This window comes from Salmo trutta, chromosome 12 (assembly GCF_901001165.1).
Source record: "Salmo trutta chromosome 12, fSalTru1.1, whole genome shotgun sequence".
Taxonomy (NCBI): domain Eukaryota; kingdom Metazoa; phylum Chordata; class Actinopteri; order Salmoniformes; family Salmonidae; genus Salmo; species Salmo trutta.
Window position 1 is genome coordinate 54,135,943 of NC_042968.1, and position 19,604 is coordinate 54,155,546.

Genomic DNA, 19,604 nt, shown 5'->3' on the forward strand with positions numbered 1-19,604 from the left:
ACTCACCCATAATGTACAGTCCTGCCACTCAGGTTTCCATAGAGGTATATGCAGGGCCATGCAGAATGAAGACCTCTCCAATAGAAAGACTTGACCAGATATAGTCCACTGGGCTACAGTCACTAGAACCTTCCCTGGAAAAGTATTTCATCCTCAATGGAGAACTCCTTTCTTTCTTTTACTCTCTTCCTCTCTCTTCTGTCACTTTCTCTTCTTTTTTATTCTTCCCTTTCTCTCCCTTTCCTCGTATCCCTCCTTCTGTCTTTCTTTTCCCTCACTCCTCTCCTACTCCTCTTTCACTCTGTCCCTTTCTCCTTCCCTCTACCCTCTCTCATTGCCTGTGTGGCATGTTGAGCTCATCATGCTATTCCTGTACATAGATAAGACTTACCAGGGAAGGTCCATCTCCCGCTATCCCTTTATCCCTCCCCCTATCCCTTGCTCTTTCTCTCTTTCAGCAGCCCAGCAGGAGAGCTTACTGTATACTTAGCTGCTGGACATCCTAAAATGCCCTTCCTTCCCCTCTCCTCCCTTTTAACTCTCCCTCTTTTCTGTGTGTGTGTGTGTGTCAGACTCACGTTTCACATCCTCATCCTCAATAGTGGTGTTGCTGTCGGATGAGTCCTGTAGACACAGAGAGACATGTCAATGACACATATCAATACACACACACACACACACACACACACACACACACACACACACACACACACACACACACACACACACACACACAACAGAGCATTCGCCTGCTGTCCACCTTATATATGACACACATCCAGCGTGCTGTCCATACATGCAGTGATCTATACCAGTCTAAACCACCAGATTTTGCAAGACATGGCACACAGAGCCCAGTTACATTTACTTCCACAAGGTGGCGATAGTGGACAATATATCTCCACATAATGTAGTGTGGGTAGTTTTGTGTCAATGTGATTATACAAAGCAGCTGTTCCCAGGTCTGTCTGACTGCGGGATGCAGGATCACCAGACCTAAAAAAAACACAAAGACCAGACCTACAACCCACACAACACTCTCCAACCAGGAGTCATGATAGACACGCACGGACACACTCACTCACTCACACACACGTGCGCATGCATGCGCTATAATACGCTAACACACCAGCTTGCCAAGGACAAAGCAAGAGAAGACAAAGATGAGAGGCGTAGAGAAAAAGATGGCAGGATGGAAGAAGGATGTACCTTGTTCCTATCCACATGGATAACAGTGGTCTGAGGCTCCTATAGAGAGATAGAGAGGGAGGGGGAAACAAACAGAGAGAAAGATATGACACATAAGAAATGAAATAGGGATGCTCGAGAGCAGAGTGGTAGGAGCGGAGAAAAGAGAGAGAAAGAGATATGGAGGGAGAGAGTGAGAGAAGAAGACTGGTTAAATGTATGGAAGAGAAAGAGATATTTTCCCATGTGAAAGGGTTATCAAAGGCTTAATGGAAGGAACTGGTAATATGAAGAATTCCTCTAAGAAAACTAAATCCCAAAACTAGTCTCACATAGCCATGCACTCTCACACTGGCAAGAACCTAAAATGAACCCATATCAAAACCCAAAGCTAACCAGCACCCATATCTTCACCTGACACACAACACCATCACCCACAAATAGACCAAATGTCACAGGGCAATGACTGGTGACTGCGCTTCAACCAGTTAGTCATGGTAGCTACTCGATGATGGCACCTGAAAGCTATTACAACCTGACTGAGCATGACATGTACACATAGTCACACACACAAAAACACACATGCAAATAATCACACGCACACAGAACCAATACTGACAGGTAGGCGATGAGGGGTTCAGACAGGCAAAGACAAAGACAGAAAGAGAGACAGATGCAGAGACAAAGACGGAGACAAAGACAGATCGATATGGAGAGAGAAAGAAACAGACACAGACAGACAGTGAGAAAAACCGATACAGACCAACAAAAACACAGAGGAAATCGAGACTGACAGAGACAAATAGAGAATAAAGCTGAATAGAGACAGAGGGAGATGGAGTGATATATAAAGGAGGAGTGTACCAGTGCAGCAGAGGGGGTTCCTTTGGGGCTGGTGACTGTGCTGTTTCTCGTGCTGTTAGGCTGCAGCAGTGGACCAAAAAAAAATGGGTTAAATTATGGCACAACAGACAGGGAAAGTGAGAGGTGTGGGTGTAATGATGTGGGTGAGGTTAGATATAAGGCATATGTGCCGGAGGCTGGTCTAGTGGTTAAGCTGCCACCCCCGGACCACCCTCTGATAGGTTGGCTGCACACCCACTGACTCACAGTATTGATCCTGCCCAGTATATCAGTCCATTGCGATTGAATGAGTCCGTTTCCTGCTAGATATAGACCATAGCCATATTAGCCTCAGCGGGGTCGTAAACAACCGGATGTTCCGGTTTTCAGGGGAAATGGAAGAGAGAGCCCATGACGTGACTTCTGTTTTTGGACATTAACAAGGCGACATTCCATCTTAACTCCTCCTCCACATTTACTGGATTGGTTGAACAGTACAGAACATACTACAACAGTTTTTTTTTAAATTCTCGTCAAGACCACCCCCCCACACTTGACTGACAATTGACAGATATAGAGAGAAGTGTAGATGGAGAGATAGATGAAAGGAATAGGGAATTGAACCGCTTCCTTTATTGGCATATTACGACCCCGCTGAGGCTAATATGGCTGTGGTCTATATCTATCAGGAAACGGACTCATTCAATCGCACTGGACTGATATACTGGGCAGGATCAATACTGTGAGTCAGTGGGTGTGCAGCCAACCTGTCAGAGGGTCTGGTTAGTGTGCAGCCAACCTATCAGAGGGCATGGTAAGTGTGTGTGGGCGGGATTAGAAGTGATTGAGCCGAGATAGATAGACAACCTACAGCTCATATAACACATGTCTGATCAACTGGAAGCTCAACAGATCAAATGGTTTAGAGCTGAATTGGATTAGGTCTCTTCATCTGCGACCCTACCCATACCCACCACTCCCCTTCCGTTGTACCACCTACCCAACGAGCATGTGTGAGATGTAGCGAGAAGCACTCCAATTCCATCAATCATATCAAAGCATATCAGAAGTTTTAGTGGAACCTGGAACGTGGTATATTTGACCAAGACCAACAACATAAACCAGAACACAGACACTTTAGAGACTAGAAAAGAGAGAGGAAACACACACAATAACTGATTGTGTTTGGGAGAATGGCTAGCCCCTCATACCAAGTCGCATAATACTTTGTCATGTCACAACCGTAACAATGCAACATAGCATATCTGTCTGTCTCTCTCACACACACTCAGGTGGACTGTCTGAATGAGCAATCACTGACAAGTGACTCATGAAGAGAGGATGAGTAAGAGACAATTGAAAATGTGATAGAGAAGGCAGACAGGAGAAGAGGAGAGGAAGAAGAGAGGAGATGAGGAGGGAAGAGAGGAGGAAAAGAGGATGAGAGAGAAGAGAGAAAGAAAGGAGGTGGCGAGAGAAGAAGAGGAAAGAAACAGGGGAGGAGGGAGAGGAAAAGGGGTGGAGAGAAAGAGAAGAAAAGGGAGGAAGAGAGGAGAAGAGGAATACAATGATATCCTCACCAAGATGTGAATTTTGGGGCTGGATTTCCATCTCTGGATGAAGTGATGAGATGGAGGAGAAAGTGAGATGGACATGAACACCATAAGGGGTATGAAGAATGCTGAGGATGAGTGTGGATTGTATGTAAAAAGGAATGATTTACAGTTACACAAATGATCCTAGAACAATATAGAAACAATAAAATAATCAAACACATAATCATTGAAATGTTAGAGACCAAATACCGATTATACTCCTATATGGTGGATATAAATGGAATGGATATATAGCTAGTGGATGTAGAATACTGCCCCATAGCAAAAATATAAGAAAGAAAACGTGTGTGTGTGTGTGTATTGAGATGATTGCTAAGCAACGCCAGTGGTGCAGCGGATGATATTGTAGCTCTATATCTGTCTTCCTGGTTCCCAAAGTTCAGACACACAGCAAGAGTAGCATTCTCATCCGACAGAACACACACACACACACACACATTCAAACACACCCAACCCAGCGTAGGAGAACCCATTTCATCATTGAGGTGGTGGAGAGTGGTGGTGGCGGGGGTTGATGGAGAGAGAGAGAGAGGGGTGGAGAGGATAGATGAATGGGTGATTCAGACAAAGAGAGGGAAAGTGGTAGAGTAAGTGGTCCTGGTCCATTCCTGTTAGTTACAGTATGTAACCACTGGGCTGCACAGATAGATCACAACTGCCCGTTGCTCATAGGGAGATACAGTAGTGTGTGTGTGTGTGTGTGTGTGTGTGTGTTCTGAACCCAAATACAGAGCCTAGTGAAAGTCTACACACCCCTTGCACAGTTGTCACATTTTTCTGCCTTAAAATGAAATCTAACAATTTATTACATTTGCATTTTTTTCCTATTGATCTACACCAGCAGCTCCACATTTTTAAAGTGAAGGAAAACTATAGAACATTTTCACCCCAAAAAAAACTACCTAAGATGTCTTGATTGCATATGTCTTCACACCCCAGAGTTAACACTTGGTGGAAGCACCTTTGGCAGCAATTACAGCTGTAAATCATTTTGAATAAGATTCTACCAACTCTTAGGGCAGCATACAGGATATCCATTGTTTTTGTCAAAATTGCTCAAACTCAATTGGGTTGGGAGTCATTGATGGACAGCAATATTCAAACCTTGTCTCTGATTTTCAAGGAGATTGAAGCCAGCACTGACACTGGACCCCTCAGGAACACTCTTGGAAAGCCTGTTGTGAGTCTTTTGCATAAAAATGTGATTATGGGCCCGCTGGAAAATACAAATCTATCCCAGGATTAGGTATTCAAAAGACCTGGGCTTTGCTCCTTTAATATTTATTTTGATCCTGACCAACACTCCAGCATCTATGAGTTTGGAATAATACTATGAAAATGTGAAAATTCTGAAAATGCCCTATTTATTGTAAGAGCTGTTTGAAAAGACTGCCGGAAATTTCAGGTTGTTGGGGATGGAGTGGGATGAAGTTTTTGGATTGCCTGGTGACATCACGGTTTTTTTTTACTGCACTGGACCTTAAATTTAGAAACATTTCTATACTTTTTCTTTCTCTTTGAAAATGTGGAGCAGGTTGTGTAGAACATTGAATGTTACACTTTTTGAATTACATTTTAAGGCAGCAAAATGTGACAACTGTGCAAGGGGTGTGTATACTATCACTAGGCTCTGTAGCTCTAGCGTAGTTTGCAGAGTGCTGCTGTGATGTCAGTGAGAGAGGAACAGAGAGTAAGAGAGAGGGAAGAAGGGAGTGCAGATGGTTGTACAGAGAAAGATTACATGACGACAGATTAATCATGAGAGAAATAATCTGAGATTAGCACCCTGCCACCCAGAGAGAGAGAGAGAGACAGAGAGAGGGATAGAGAGAAGGGGTAGAGAAAGAGGGAAAGATGGAGGGAGAAAGATGGAGATTATAGAGGTTGAGGATGGGTTATACACCTGACAGCTCTGTCCTCAGGTCAAAGGTCATAGGTGAAATATGTGGCTGGGATACTGTTTAGTGTGTGTGTAATCTGTGTGTACAACCTATGCTGTGTTAGTGTATCAATGCCAGCAGAATCTGTCCTTAAGGCTGACGAAACTCCATTGATTGTAATTTTTCACCCATCTAAAACTCTATTCTATGGAACAGCTTATGTTCACACAATTTCTATTTGGCGTAAAATTGAAAAACAACTTAACTGGGAATCAAAATGGCATGCCCATACTCCAATATTTCACAATAATGCCTCGCGATCTTGAGGGCGGCCTTTTGCATCCCCCCAATGGTCCAAATGTGGAATCCGTACCCTTGCGGATATCATGGACAGTAATGGTTTGAGAACATTCCAAGATTTGAAAGATACATACACATTACGAGCCAAATCCTTTTTTCTATTTACAATTTAAGTCAGCTATGCTGGCCTATGGACTCCCTTATGAAACCCAACTACCGAACCACCCAATTATGGGATTTATAAATAAATAATCTGGGCCCGAGAAAGGACTGATTTCTATAATATATACACACTTTTGGAAAGCTCATATTCTGAGCACGCCATTAAAAAGGTATGGTCCACAGATCTAATTGAATCTGAACCATGCTCAAGGCGAGGCACCACAGGCTAATAGGGATTTTTTTCCCTTTACTCTCATCAGACTGAAACTTTACCAGTTGAAAGTATACATAAATACAATATATTATTGTATTATATAAGTTTTATAAGTTGTATTCATTTTAAAATGATATGCAAATAAGGCAAACTGACCTTAAATATTCACTAATTTGCATTTTACAAGAATCTGTTTTTCAACACATTGCTTCCAGGCAGAAAGTTTTTGTTTTTGTTTTATTGTGATATGAAACTCAATAATCAGACTTTTACAGATCATTTTATTAAAATATTGTCATTTCATATAATTATTTAAAAAACCCTATTCACATGTATGATGGATGCATATTTTGCATATATTTACAGATAAAATGACAGTTAAAATCAAAACGACACAAGATATTAAAAAAAGCCTCTGTAAAATTCTGACTATAAGATCTAAGAACCTGTGTGTGGAATAATGGGAATGTATGTCCTTTGAAGACTGAGAAAAATGAATTGGCGCACCAATTCATTCATTTTGATAAAATGGCGATAAAGATAGGCTAATGCAATTAAAAATGCAGTTTCCATAAATATTACAATTTATGTCACATTAAACTCTTATTCATATATCACTTCTAAACTGACAAATAAACATCAAATATACCTTTTACAAATACATTTGCATAACGCTTTACTTTCTTGACTGTGTCATGGGACCTGCGCCTACGCTTGGCACACTCCATTGAAGCAGCATCAGCTCTCACAACTCCTCTCTGATTGCTCCAATGTCACCAAAGTGCTGTCAAGCCACAATTTGTTCATCACATTTGTTATAGCAGTGGCTCCCTCATTGAACGTGGCTGCTGCCATACTGGCTGCGCCGGCAATGCGGCTACCCGAAACATTTGACCAAAGTTAAACAACTTAAAGGCAATGCTACCAAATACTAATTGAGTGTATGTAAACTTCTGACCCACTGGGAATGTGATGAAAGAAATAAAAGCTGAAATAAATAATTCTCTCTACTATTATTTTGACATTTAACATTCTTAAAATAAAGTGGTGACCCTAACTGACCTGAGACTGGGAATTTTTACAAGGATTAAATGTCAGTAATTGTGAAAAACTGAGTTTAAATGTATTTGGCTAAAGGTGTATGTAAACATCCGACTTCAACTGTACACACACGATAACATACGCACTATACATACACATGGATTTAGTACTGTAGATATGTGGTAGTGGTGGAGTAGGGGCCTGAGGGCACGCAGTGTGTTGTGAAATCTGTGAATGTATTGTAATGTTTTAAAATGTATAAACTGCCTTCATTTTGCTAGACCCCAGGAAGAGTAGATCCATAATAAATTAAAATACAAATATGAGCTGAGACTCAATGAAGGAATCCCTAGGACTTTGCTTATTTTCTTAATATTTGCATAACCAAGTCCAAGTTCGTGGGCTAGAAGAACCATCTCCCCTGGAGCACTCCTGCAGCCTGGAGGAAGTGTAAATACTTATCCAAATGCATCTCGATCACCTTCACAGTCTGCACATTCTATCATGACAGAATTACAGAATCACTGGGTGGTGAAGGCTATGGTGATTTTCAGTCCAGTGTTTAGACACTTAGGGCAAATCAAATCATGTACAAGTTGGTTCATTTGAGACATGTGGAATAAAACCCACTGTTGGCTGGCTGCTGTCTGGTTGATTGCTGCTAGTTGTCATCTTTATCTCAATTAATTTGCATCTCAACGCTTTGCTGCGGGCTACCTCCTTTTCCTCCTCTACCTGCCTCGATCGGCGGATCAGGCAGATTTTTTCTTTCATTCACTGCTTTTCTCGCATTGGCTAACTGAGATCGCCTATTTTTATTCACCTACTGTAGGTATATTTTTCAAGATTTTCTCATTTTGTCTCTCTTTACGTTGATTCTTCGCGGGAGATATTTTCAAACAAAGTGCTGCGCAGCATGTGAGACATTTTAACCAATCAGGTTGCCGGAAAGGGCCTTTAAATGCCAGTAACCAATCGGATGTCAGGAAATTACTAATCTGTCAGCACGAAGCACTACGTCTACAAAGGATATAGCCATGTATGGACTAGCTTACGATATGCTTCGGGAAAACAAGCCTTTGAATGACATGATTCAACATGGAGAGTTTTAAAAATAGCGGTTGAAGTTCTACATGAAACATGCTATCAAGAACGACATTTATGGTAGGTGTCGTTGACGGAGTTGGTATAAAATGATACAAATAAAATATTTATATACATTACTGCCGACTTATTTGTACATTTTATGAAAGTATGGAAGTTAGTTGCAAAATATTCCAAAATCTGAAAATTGACAGATGGAAGCAAAATCACAATTTTTGCCTGTGTTGCCTGGCCTTAAACTGGAACAGAATATGGAAAAATATGACCTTGGTATCCCGTTGACCATTGCTTGACAGCAATTTTCAAGTCTTGCCATAGATTTTCAAGCGGATTTAAGTCCAACCAGTAACTAGGCCACTCAGGAACATTTCATGTCATCTTGGTAAGCAACTCCAGTATATATTTGGCCTTGTGTTTAAGGTTATTGTCCTGCTGAAAGGTGAATTGGTCTCCCAGTGTCTGTTGGAAAGCAGAACCAGGTTTTCTTCTAGGATTTTGCCTGTGCTTCGCTCTATTCCGTTTATTTTTATCCCAAAAAACTTCCTAGTCCTTGCCGATGACAAGCATACCCATAGCATGATGCAGCCACCACCATTCTTGAATGTGTTGTGTTTGCCCTAAACATACCGCTTTGGTTTTTGCCACATTTTTTGCAGTTTTAATTTAGTGCCTTATTGCAAACAGGAAGCATGTTTTGGAATATTTGGATTCTGTACAGGCTTCCATGGGCCTCATGGTGAAATCCCTGAGCGGTTTTCTTCCTCTCCTGCAATGAGTTAGGAAGGACGCCTGTATCTTTGTAGTGACTGGGTGTATTGATACACCATCCAAAGTGTAATTAATAACTTCACTATGCTCAAAGGGATATTCAATGTTTGCTTTAAAAAATTTTTTTACCAATAGGTGCCCTTTGTGAGGCAATGGAAAACCTCCCTGGTCTTTGTGGTTGAATCTGCGTTTGAAATCACTGTTCGACTGAGGGATCTTTCAGATAATGTAGAGGGTACAGATATGAGGTAGTCATTCAAAAATCATGTTAAACACTATTATTGCACACAGAGTAAGTCCATGCAACTAATTATGTGACTTGTGACATTTTTTTTTTTTACACCTGAACTTATTTAGGCTTGTCATAAAAAAGGGTTTGAATACTTATTGACTCAAGAATTTTCAGTTTTTAATTTTTTATTAATTTGTAAAAGAAAAGAAGAATGAGAAAAAAAACATAATTCCACTTTGACAGTCCAGAGACACACATTCTCAATTAAATTAATTTAAAACTCATTCTGCCGAAATGTGGAAAAAGTCAAGGGGTGTGTATACTTTCTGAAGGCACTGTAAATGCTTCTGTGGAAAAATTACAAAATTAATTTTGAAGTGCATGATTTTAAATATTCAATGGTTTCCACCTATTGTGCTACTTAACGATTATAGCCCCTTGAATCTCTCAATCAATCAGAGAAGATTACTGCTGACATGCAGCACTGCTGTGAATGTTTTTAAGTTCTAAGATGGCAACCACATCACTCTCTGCCATTTAACCAGTGCATACAGTTACTATTAGAAGTTATAATATCAGAATGATCTACAGCGAGAATAAATGGTGCTAGTAAAGGAAGACGGGGTGGAAAGCATGGTTTCCAGGTGGGGAGGGATGATGTAGGCGGGTGGATGGGGACTGAGTGGGAAATGGGTCTGGGTTATCTTTTTATGCAGATTGCTCACAAAAAAAGAACAGCTTATGTTATATATACAGTATGTTTAGTCCACATGAATGTTACATTCTAACTACATAGCTAGAGCGCATCCGACTATGCTGGAAAGTCAGACTAATAGGCTACACATACACACACAGAGGCGACACTGACATAATGCCCAGTGTACACAAAGAGTGAGAATAAACACACACTCACACACCCAAAGAGCATGCCCACAAAACACAGCACATCACTGTCAATTGCAGGAGAGGCAGATAGAGAGGAGAGGGGAGGATAAACTTGTTTTTGTGTCTTACCTTGATATCAGCCTTCTTGTTGAGGAGACTCTTGGCTGCGAAAGAGATTTAGAACACACTCAGAGGGAAAAGTACTCATCATACACACTCTTTTACTAAAACATACACACGCATGAGTGTCGATACCTATCTTACTCCTAGCTAGCTAACACACACACTGAACTCTGTCTGCAAACTCAACAAACCCTCTAACACACACACACACACACACACACACACACACACACACACAGAGCTCTCGAAAGCCAACACACTCAAACGCCAAACTATAAACAGTGCCAACACACTCAATCTTGTAAAGACACACAAACTACTGTAAACCCTTACAAACTAACACACACTAAAACATTCATAAACACTCCCACAACACACACACACACACACGGGATTAGGGGTCAAATGGCAGGGGAATATGGAATGGAGAAGCAGGTGTATAATAATGGCTTTGTTAATCTCAGAGGCAGGTGGGATTCACTCAGATTAAGATTAGGGGATTCCTCTCCGGGAATATAATACAGGAATATAATATAGTATGAAGCGCCATGAAAATGATGATACAGACATTCTTTACTAGCCTAGGCAGCCGCTAGAGCTCAACTATTGTCTAGGCTTAATGTGCTCAGCCGGTAATACACTCGTGTTTCCTGGTAACCGGTTCGTACATAAAACATCCTCTAATCAGGCTGCAAAATTATTGGTTTCCTCTTTAACTAGCTTTAATGGTGTACCACCGGCCCAAAAAACTGGTTAAATAGACGTACTGTCTTAATAACCCAATTTTCCACCACCTTGATAGAGTGGCTAATGCTACTCCCTGATGTTGTGCCCCACGGTCAGCCAGGGGTAAACAGACTGCTACAACCTGATTGGCTGAACACGGTGCACAACACCCGGAAGTCATATGAAAATCCGGAAATGGTGGTGGAAAATGGTGTTATATTAAGAGAGTATGCATATTTTTCCAGTTTTTTCCCCAGCGGCACGCCATTAAAGCTAGTTAAGGTGGAAACTGATGCCTTTACAGCCTGAATGGACAATGTTTTATGTACGAACCGGTCACCGGGGGACACAAGTGTATTACAGGCTGAGCACATTAAGCCTAGACGATAGTGGAGATCTTGCACCCACCAGCGGCATTACAATAGAAATATATCATACACATGCGCATACACATGCGCACACACATAGATACTCATAAGAGCTTGCGTTTCTGTATGAATTAACACTTTCACTCTCAAACACACACACGGATGAAATCATTTTTCCCCTCATCAATCTGCACACAATACCTAATGACAAAGCAAAAACAGGTTTTTAGAAATTCAGACCCTTCACTCAGTACTTTGTTGAAGCACCTTTGTCAGCCTCGAGTCTTCTTGGGTATGACCTTACAAGCTTGGTACACCTGTATTTGGGGAGTTTCTCCCATTCTTCTCTGCAGATCCTCTTAAACTCTCAGGATGAATGTCATGGAATTATTGTAATCAAAAGGAGAGACCTTTACATTTCTTCAAAACAAGTAAATGTTCTTATTTCATTTACTGCAGTAAGCGGATTTGAGCTATAGCATTTTATAGTCTGAGGTCCTGAGTGCTCTGGAGCAGGTTTTCATCAAGGGTCTCTCTGTACTTTGCTCCATTAATCTTTGCCTTCATCCTGACTAGTCTCCCAGTACCTGCTGCTGAAAAACATCGCCACAGCATGATGCTGCCACCACCATGCTTCACCGTAGGGATGGTGCCAGGTTTCTTCCAGATGTGACGCTTGGCATTCAGGCCAAAGACTTCAATCTTGGTTTCATCAGACCAGAGAATCTTATTTCTCATGGTCTGAGAGTCCTTTAGGTGCCTTTGGCAAACTCCAAGCGGGCTGTCATGTGCCTTTTCCTGAGGAGTGGCTTCCGTCTGACCACTCTGCCATAAAGGCCTGATTGGTGGAGTGCTGCAGAGATGGTTGTCCTTCTGGAAGGTTCTCCCATCTCCACAGAGGAACTCTGGAGCTCTGTCAGAGTGACCATCGGGTGCTTGGTCACCTCCATGACCAAAGCCCTTCTCCCCAGATTGCCCAAACTTATTCCATTTAAGAATGATGGAGGCCACTGTGTTCTTGAGGACCTTCAATGCTGCAAACGTTTTTTGGTACCCTTCTGCAGATCTGTGCCTCGACACAATCCTGTCTTGGAGCTCTTCGGACAATTCCTTCGACTCCATGACTTGGTTTTTGCTCTGACATGCACTGTCAACTGTGGGACCTTAAATAGACAGGTGTGTGCCTTTCCAAATCATGTCCAATCAATTGAATTTACCACAGGTGGACTCCAATTAAGTTGTAGAAACATCTCAAGGATGGAAACAGGATGCACCTGAGCTCAATTTCAAGTCTCCTAACAAAGGGTCTGAATACTTACAGTTGAAGTCGGAAGATTACAAACACTTAGGTTGGAGTCATTAAAACCCCTTTTCAACCACTCCACAAATTTCTTGTTAACAAACTATAGTTTTGGGAAGTCGGTTAGGACATCTACTTTGTGCATGATTTCCTTTGATTTTCCCATGATGTCAAGCAAAGAGGCACTGAGTTTGAAGGTATGCCTTGAAATACATCCACAGTTACACCTCCAATTGACTCAAATGATGTCAATTTGCCTATCAGCAGCTTCTAAAGCCATGACATCATTTTCTGGAATTTTCCAAGCTGTTTAAAGGCACAGTCAACGTAGTGTATGTAAACTTCTGACCCACTGGAATTGTAATACAGTGAATTATAAATTAAATAATCTGTCTGTAAACAATTGTTGGAAAATGTACTTGTGTCATGCACAAAATAGAGGTCCTACCCGACTTGCCAAAACTATAGGTTTGTTAACAAGAAATGTGTGGAGTGATTGAAAAATGAGTTTTAATGACTCCAACCTAAGTGCATGTAAACTTCCGACTTCAACTGTAAATAATGTATTTTGGTTAGGATTTTTTATACATTTACTAACATTTCTAAAAACCAGTTTTTGCTTTGTCACTATCAGGTATTATGTGTAGATTGATGAGGAACATTTTTTATTTAATCAATTTTAGAATAAGGCTGTAATGTAACAAAATGTAGAAAAGGGGAAGGGGTCCATGACATGGACTGACCAGGTGAATCCAGGTGAAAGCTATGATCCCTTATTGATATCACTTGTTAAATCCACTTCAATCAGTTTAGATGAAGGGGAGGAGACCGGTTAAATAATTAAAAGAATGATCCTTGAAACATGGATTGCGTATGTGTGCCATTCAGAGTGTGAATGGGCGAGACAAAATATGTAAGTGCCTTTAAACAGGGTATGGTAGTAGGTGCCAGGTGTACCGGGTTATGTCAAGAACTGCAACGCTGCTGGGTTTTTCATGCTCAGTTTCCTGCATGTATCAAGAATGGTCCACCACCCAAAGGACATCTTGGCATTTTGTCTCTGCTTAATACGTACAGGAAACTGTTGAGCGGAAAAAGTGTTGTGGTCCTTAACACACTCAAACCGGTGTGCCTGGCACCTACTACCATACCCTGTTCAAAGGCACTTAGATATTTTGTCTTGCCTTACCCATTCACCCTCTGAATGGCACACATACACAATCCATGTCTCAAGGCTCAGAAATCCTTCTTTAACGTGTATCCTCCACTTTATCTACACTGATTGAAGTGGATTTAACAGGTGACATCAATGAGGGATCATAGCTTTCACCTGGTCAGTCAATGTAATGGAAAGAGCAGGTGTTCCTAATGTTTTGAACACTCAGTGTACAAAACATACACACAAGTGCCTGGAACTCTATTGTAGGGATGTGACACCATTCTTCCATGAGAAATACGTGTTCAAATGGATTGAGATCTGGTGACTGACATACTAACTGACTGACTTTAACCCCCCTATGCTCCTTTGACACCCTTCTTTCAAAGTAAATTAGATCTCTTCTTCTAACTATGTTAGCCAAAATAATGGGCAACTGGGCATTTTTATACATGACCCTCAGCATGATAGGATGTAAAGTATGTTAGAGAGAGAGGAGAGATGGACATGCCATGCATGCTGCCTTATTCGTTAGAGGGGGAGGGGAGGATGAAGAGAGGGAAGGGGGAGGGAGGGATAATAGAGGTAGTGGATGAGAGGAAGAACACAAGAAGTGCAAAAGGGAAGGATGAGGAAAGGAGTGTGAGGGAGAGGGGAGAAGAAGAGAGAAGGTGTACATGTGGAGGAGGAGGTATAGAAGCGAGTGATGGAGGGAGGAGAGAAAGAGGATACCTTGCTCCACTATCCCAGCGGTAGTTCCAGACACAGTAGTGATTGATGCCGGAGATGTAGACTGTCTACCAACTGACGCAGAGAGGGGGAGAGAAATAGAGAAAGACAGAGAACAAGTGAAAGCAAAGAACAGAAAAGGGGAAAGGAGCGAGGGAAGAGAAGAGAGAAGTGTGTTAGTGTGAAGAGGAGGACAGATTGAAGTCACATTAGGTCCAAGGTAAGTCAAGCGTCTCAGAGTAAGTGCTGATCTAGGATCAGGTACCTCCCCTATCCATTCATTATAATCTAAAAGGCTAAACTGATCTCAGATTAGCCCTCCTACTCTGAGACGCAAGTCTCCCTCCCATCTTACCTGGGTCAACAGACACAGTGTGAGTGCAGAGGAAGTAGGGATGTGACAAAGGGAATATATTTCTTATAGAAATAGTTCAACCAAATTACACATTGGTTTCCTTACCCTGTAAACAGTCTATGTACAAGGTATGACAGCAATCCATGCTTTGGTTTAGTTTCCCTGGCAGTGGCTGGCACTCCTCTCTTCAAGTCAGAGACTGTTCTCTCTTTTACTGCACAGCAAGCGGTACTGATGCACCAAGTCTGGAACCAACAGGACCTTGAACAGCTTCTGTCCCCAAGCCATAAGACTGCTAAATAGTTATTTAAATAGCTAACCAAATAGCTACCCGAACTATCTGCATTGAACTTTTTTGGAACTAACGTTTCTGACTCATCACATATACTGCTGCTACTGTTTACTAACGTTTCTGACTCATCACATATACTGCTGCTGCTGTTTACTATCTGTCACTTTATTCCTAGTTATATGTACATATCTACACTATATGGCCAAAAGTATATGGACACATCCTCGTTAAACATCTCATTCCAAAATCATGGCCATTAATATGGAGTTGGTCCACCCTTTGCTGCTATAACAGCCTCCACTCTTCTGGGAAGGCTTTCCACTAGAGGCTTTAACATTGCTGTGGGGACTTGCTTCCATTCATCCACAAGAGCATTAGTGAGGTCGGACACTGATGTTGGACGATTAGGCCTGATTTGCAGTCGGCGTTCCAATTCATCCCAAAGGTGTTTGATGGGGTTGAGGTCAGGGCTCTGTGGAGGCCAGTCAAGTTCTTCCACACCGATCTCGACAAACCATTTTTGTCCTCGCTTTGTCCACAGGGGCATTGTCATGCTGAAACAGGAAAGGGCCTTGCCACAAAGTTGGAAGCATAGAATCGTCTAGAATTGTTTATTTTATTTTTAATTTCACCTTTATTTAACCAGGTTAATAAATCTCATTTACAACTGCGACCTGGCCAAGATAAAGCAAAGCAGTGCGACAAATCAACAGCACAGAGTTACACATAAACAAACGTACAGTCAATAACACAAAAGAAAAATCTATGTACAGTGTGTGCAAATGTAGAAGAGTAGGGAGGTAAGGCAATAAATATGCCATGGAGGCGAAATAATTACAATTTAGCATTAACACTGGAGTGATAGATTTGCAGATAAGGATTTGCAAGTAGAGATACTGAGGTGAGGTGCAAAAGAGCAAGAGGATAAGTAACAATATGGGGATGAGGTAGTTGGGTGTGCTATTTACAGATGGGCTGTGTACAGGTACAGTGATCGGTAAGCTGCTCTGACAGCTGATGCTTAAAGTTAGAGAGGGAGATATAAAACTCCAGCTGCAGTGATTTTTACAATTCGTTCCAGTCATTGGCAGCAGAGAACTGGAAGGAAAGGCGGTCAAAGTAAGTGTTTGCTTTGGGGGTGACCAGTGAAATATACCTGCTGGAGCGCGTGCTACGGGTGGGTGTTGCTATGGTGACCAGTGAGCTGAGATAAAGCGGGTCTTTACCTAGCATAGGCTTATAGATGACCTGGAGCCAGTGGGTTTGGCGACGAATATGTAGTGAGAGCCAGCCAACGAGAGCATACAGTGGTGGTGGATGGTATATGGGGCTTTGGTGACAAAACGGATGGCACTGTGATAGATTACATCCAATTTGCTGAGTAGAGTTTTGGAAGCTATTTTGTAAATGACATCGCCGAAGTCAAAGATCGGTAGGATAGTCAGTTTTACGAGGGAAGGCAGCATGAGTGAAGGAGGCTTTGTTGCGAAATAGGAAGCTGATTCTAGATTTAATTTTGGATTGGAGATGCTTAATGTGAGTCTGGAAGGAGAGTTTACAGTCTAACTAGACACCTAGGTAATTGTAGTTGTCCACATATTCTAAGTCAGAACCATCCAGAGTAGTGATGCTAGTCGGGCGGGAGGGTGGGGCAGCAATCAGTTGAAGAGAATGCACTTAGTTTTACTTGCATTTAAAAGCAGTTGGAGACCTCGGAAGGAGTGTTGTATGGCATTGAAGCTCGTTTGGAGGTTTGTTAGCACAGTGTCCAAAGAAGGGCCAGATGTATACAGAATTGTGGTAGTCACCTGTGAATGCTGTTATTGTGAAGTGGAAACATTTAGGAGCAACAACAGCTTGGCTGCAAAGTGGTATGCCACACAATGTCATTGTATGCTATAGCGATTTCCCTTCACTGGAACTAAGGGACCTAGCCTGAACCATGAAAAACAACCCCAGACCATTATTCCTCCTCCACCAACCTTTACAGTTAGGCAGGTAGCATTCTCCTGGCATCCGCCAAACCCAGATTCATCCGTCAGACTGCCAGATGGTGAAGCATGGTGATCTTAGGCTTGTGTACGGCTTCTCGGCCATTGAAACCCATTTCATGAAGCTCCCGACAAACAGTTCTTGTGCTGAGTCAGTTTGGAACTCGGTAGTGAGTGTTACAACCGAGGACAGACAATTTTGTCAAGCTGCGCTTGTGTGGACTACCACTTTGCAGCCAAGCCATTGTTGCTCCTAGATGTTTCCACTTCACAATAACAGCATTCACAATTGACCGGGGCAGTTCTAGCAGGGTAGAAATTTGATGAACTGACTTGTTGGAAAGGTGGTATCTTATGACGGTGCCACATTGAACGTCACTGAGCTCTTCAGTACTGGCCATTCTACGACCAATGTTTGTTTATCGAGATTGCATGGCTGTGTGCTCGATTTTATACACCTGTCAAAAACGGGGGTGGCTGAAATAGACCGAATCCACTAATGTGAAGTCATGTCCACATACTTTTGGCCATGTAGTGTACCTCAATTACCTTGTGCCCTTGCACATCGAGTCGGTACTGGTACCCTTTGTATATAGTAGCCAAGTTATTGTTACTCATTGTGTATCTATTATTACGTGTTTAACTTTCCATCTTCTTTCTCTCTGCATTGTTGGGAAGGGCCGGTAAGTAAGCATTTCACAGGTAGTCCACACCACAAATTTGATTTGTTTCTAAATGCTAATGTTTTAGCATTTGTGGCACAAATCCCACTCAAGTCGACCTCCTGAGTGGTGCAGTGGTCTAAGGCACTGCATTGCAGTGCTAGCTGTGCCACTAGAGATTCTGGGTTCGAGTACAGGCTCTGTCGCAGCTTGACGTGACCGGGAGACCCATGGGGTGGCGTACAATTGGCCCAGCATTGTCCGGGTTAGGGCCAGAGTTTGGCCGGCAGGGATGTCCTTGTCCCATTGCACATGTCCTTGGCCGGGCGCAGTGCACGCTGCTGACACAGTCGCCAGGTGTACGGTGTTTCCTCTGACACATTGGTGGGCATTGTGTCAAGAAGCAGTGTGGCTTGGTTGGGTTGTGTTTCGGAAGACGCACGGCTCTCGACCTTTGCCTCTCCCGAGTCCATACGGGAGTTGCAGCAATGAGACAAGACTAACTACCAATTGGATACCACAAAAATTGGGGAGAAAAGGGGGTAAAAACAAATTCTACAAGAATTACAAATAAAGAAATCCCACTCAAGTCATGGGACTGATATTAGCATTTTTCGCACATCATGTTCAAATAATCCATAAGTGACTTTGGTAAGCTTCACAATTCATTTTAGATACTTTCGGATTATTTGGACATGATGCGCGAAAAATGCTAATATCCGTCCCATGACTTGAATTGGATTTGTGCCACAAATGCTAAAGTGTTAACATTTGGAAACAGTGCCAGGGAAACTAAAAAAAAAACATGGATGGCTGTCATACCTTTTCCATAGACTGCTTACACAACAAGGAAACCAATATGTAATTTTGTCATTTGGGTGAACTCTCCCTTTAAAGTTTAAACTGCCATCGGTTTTCTGTTAAAGCGAAAAGAAAAATTCCCAAAATTCTACAATTGCTATTGCGCTCAATGAAGTTATATTTACGGCAGTCATACAGTAGGCTTTAGTGTGAAGTTGTCTAATGTTTGTTGTTGGGGCCCCTCTCTGTTACCAGGATTTGTTTGGGTCTTACGGTTCGTCCCTTTCAGATGGTTAAGCATTGCACCTGTACTACCATACTGTACCTCAATTCCACCTCGCATTTCACCACCTTCTCATTTAACTTCTCAAAGTATTGCCATGCAGGACTTCGCTGCTGTCGTTTGCCTTTCTCTGTCTTTTTTCCAACTGTTAATGATGATGACGTAGTGGTGGATAGTCGACTCCAAAATAATAGATTCCTCGACTTCTTGCACATCGACTCCCGGTGTCGACTCCCATTTCTGAGTGTCAAGATTCGATTCCGCTAGAAATCGACTCCTCAACTGCTAAGATTCAGTATTTTTGGAACGGAGGAGACTGATTAGTTGCTGTACTTCCAAGAACACAAACACTTGCATCCTGCATAGCAGGCAAGCGAGGGACGGAGAGTATAGGCAGGTCAGGTATAGGCAGGTTGGCCACTAGGCAGACAGAGTCAGAACTGTTCACTAAGCCTATCTATCGGTAATCAAAAGCTGTACCTTGCAATGGAATGCTGTATCTCGCAAATTCCTGGCTTGCAATGTCTGGCAACTTCAGTAAAGCAGGACCTATCATCAATGAATAGGCTAGGATATTCTACACGC

At 42.2% G+C, this 19,604-nt stretch overlaps 1 protein-coding gene across 4 annotated transcripts in view; it reads right to left on the bottom strand.

Annotated features, from left to right (window-relative positions):
- LOC115203793 (calcium/calmodulin-dependent protein kinase type II subunit beta) overlaps positions 1 to 19,604 on the bottom strand; it is a 61,660-nt gene that overhangs the window by 3,886 nt on the left and 38,170 nt on the right. For 3 of the 4 annotated variants that reach the window (XM_029768794.1, XM_029768793.1, XM_029768791.1), the window contains exons 13-17: positions 14,639 to 14,710; positions 10,363 to 10,397; positions 2,053 to 2,112; positions 1,210 to 1,248; positions 579 to 624 (exon numbers count right to left, since the gene is read on the bottom strand). In XM_029768794.1, the coding sequence (XP_029624654.1) occupies positions 579 to 624; positions 1,210 to 1,248; positions 2,053 to 2,112; positions 10,363 to 10,397; positions 14,639 to 14,710 (252 nt within the window). The remainder of the gene's footprint in view (positions 1 to 578; positions 625 to 1,209; positions 1,249 to 2,052; positions 2,113 to 10,362; positions 10,398 to 14,638; positions 14,711 to 19,604) is intronic. The other variant, XM_029768795.1, reaches the window with a different exon arrangement.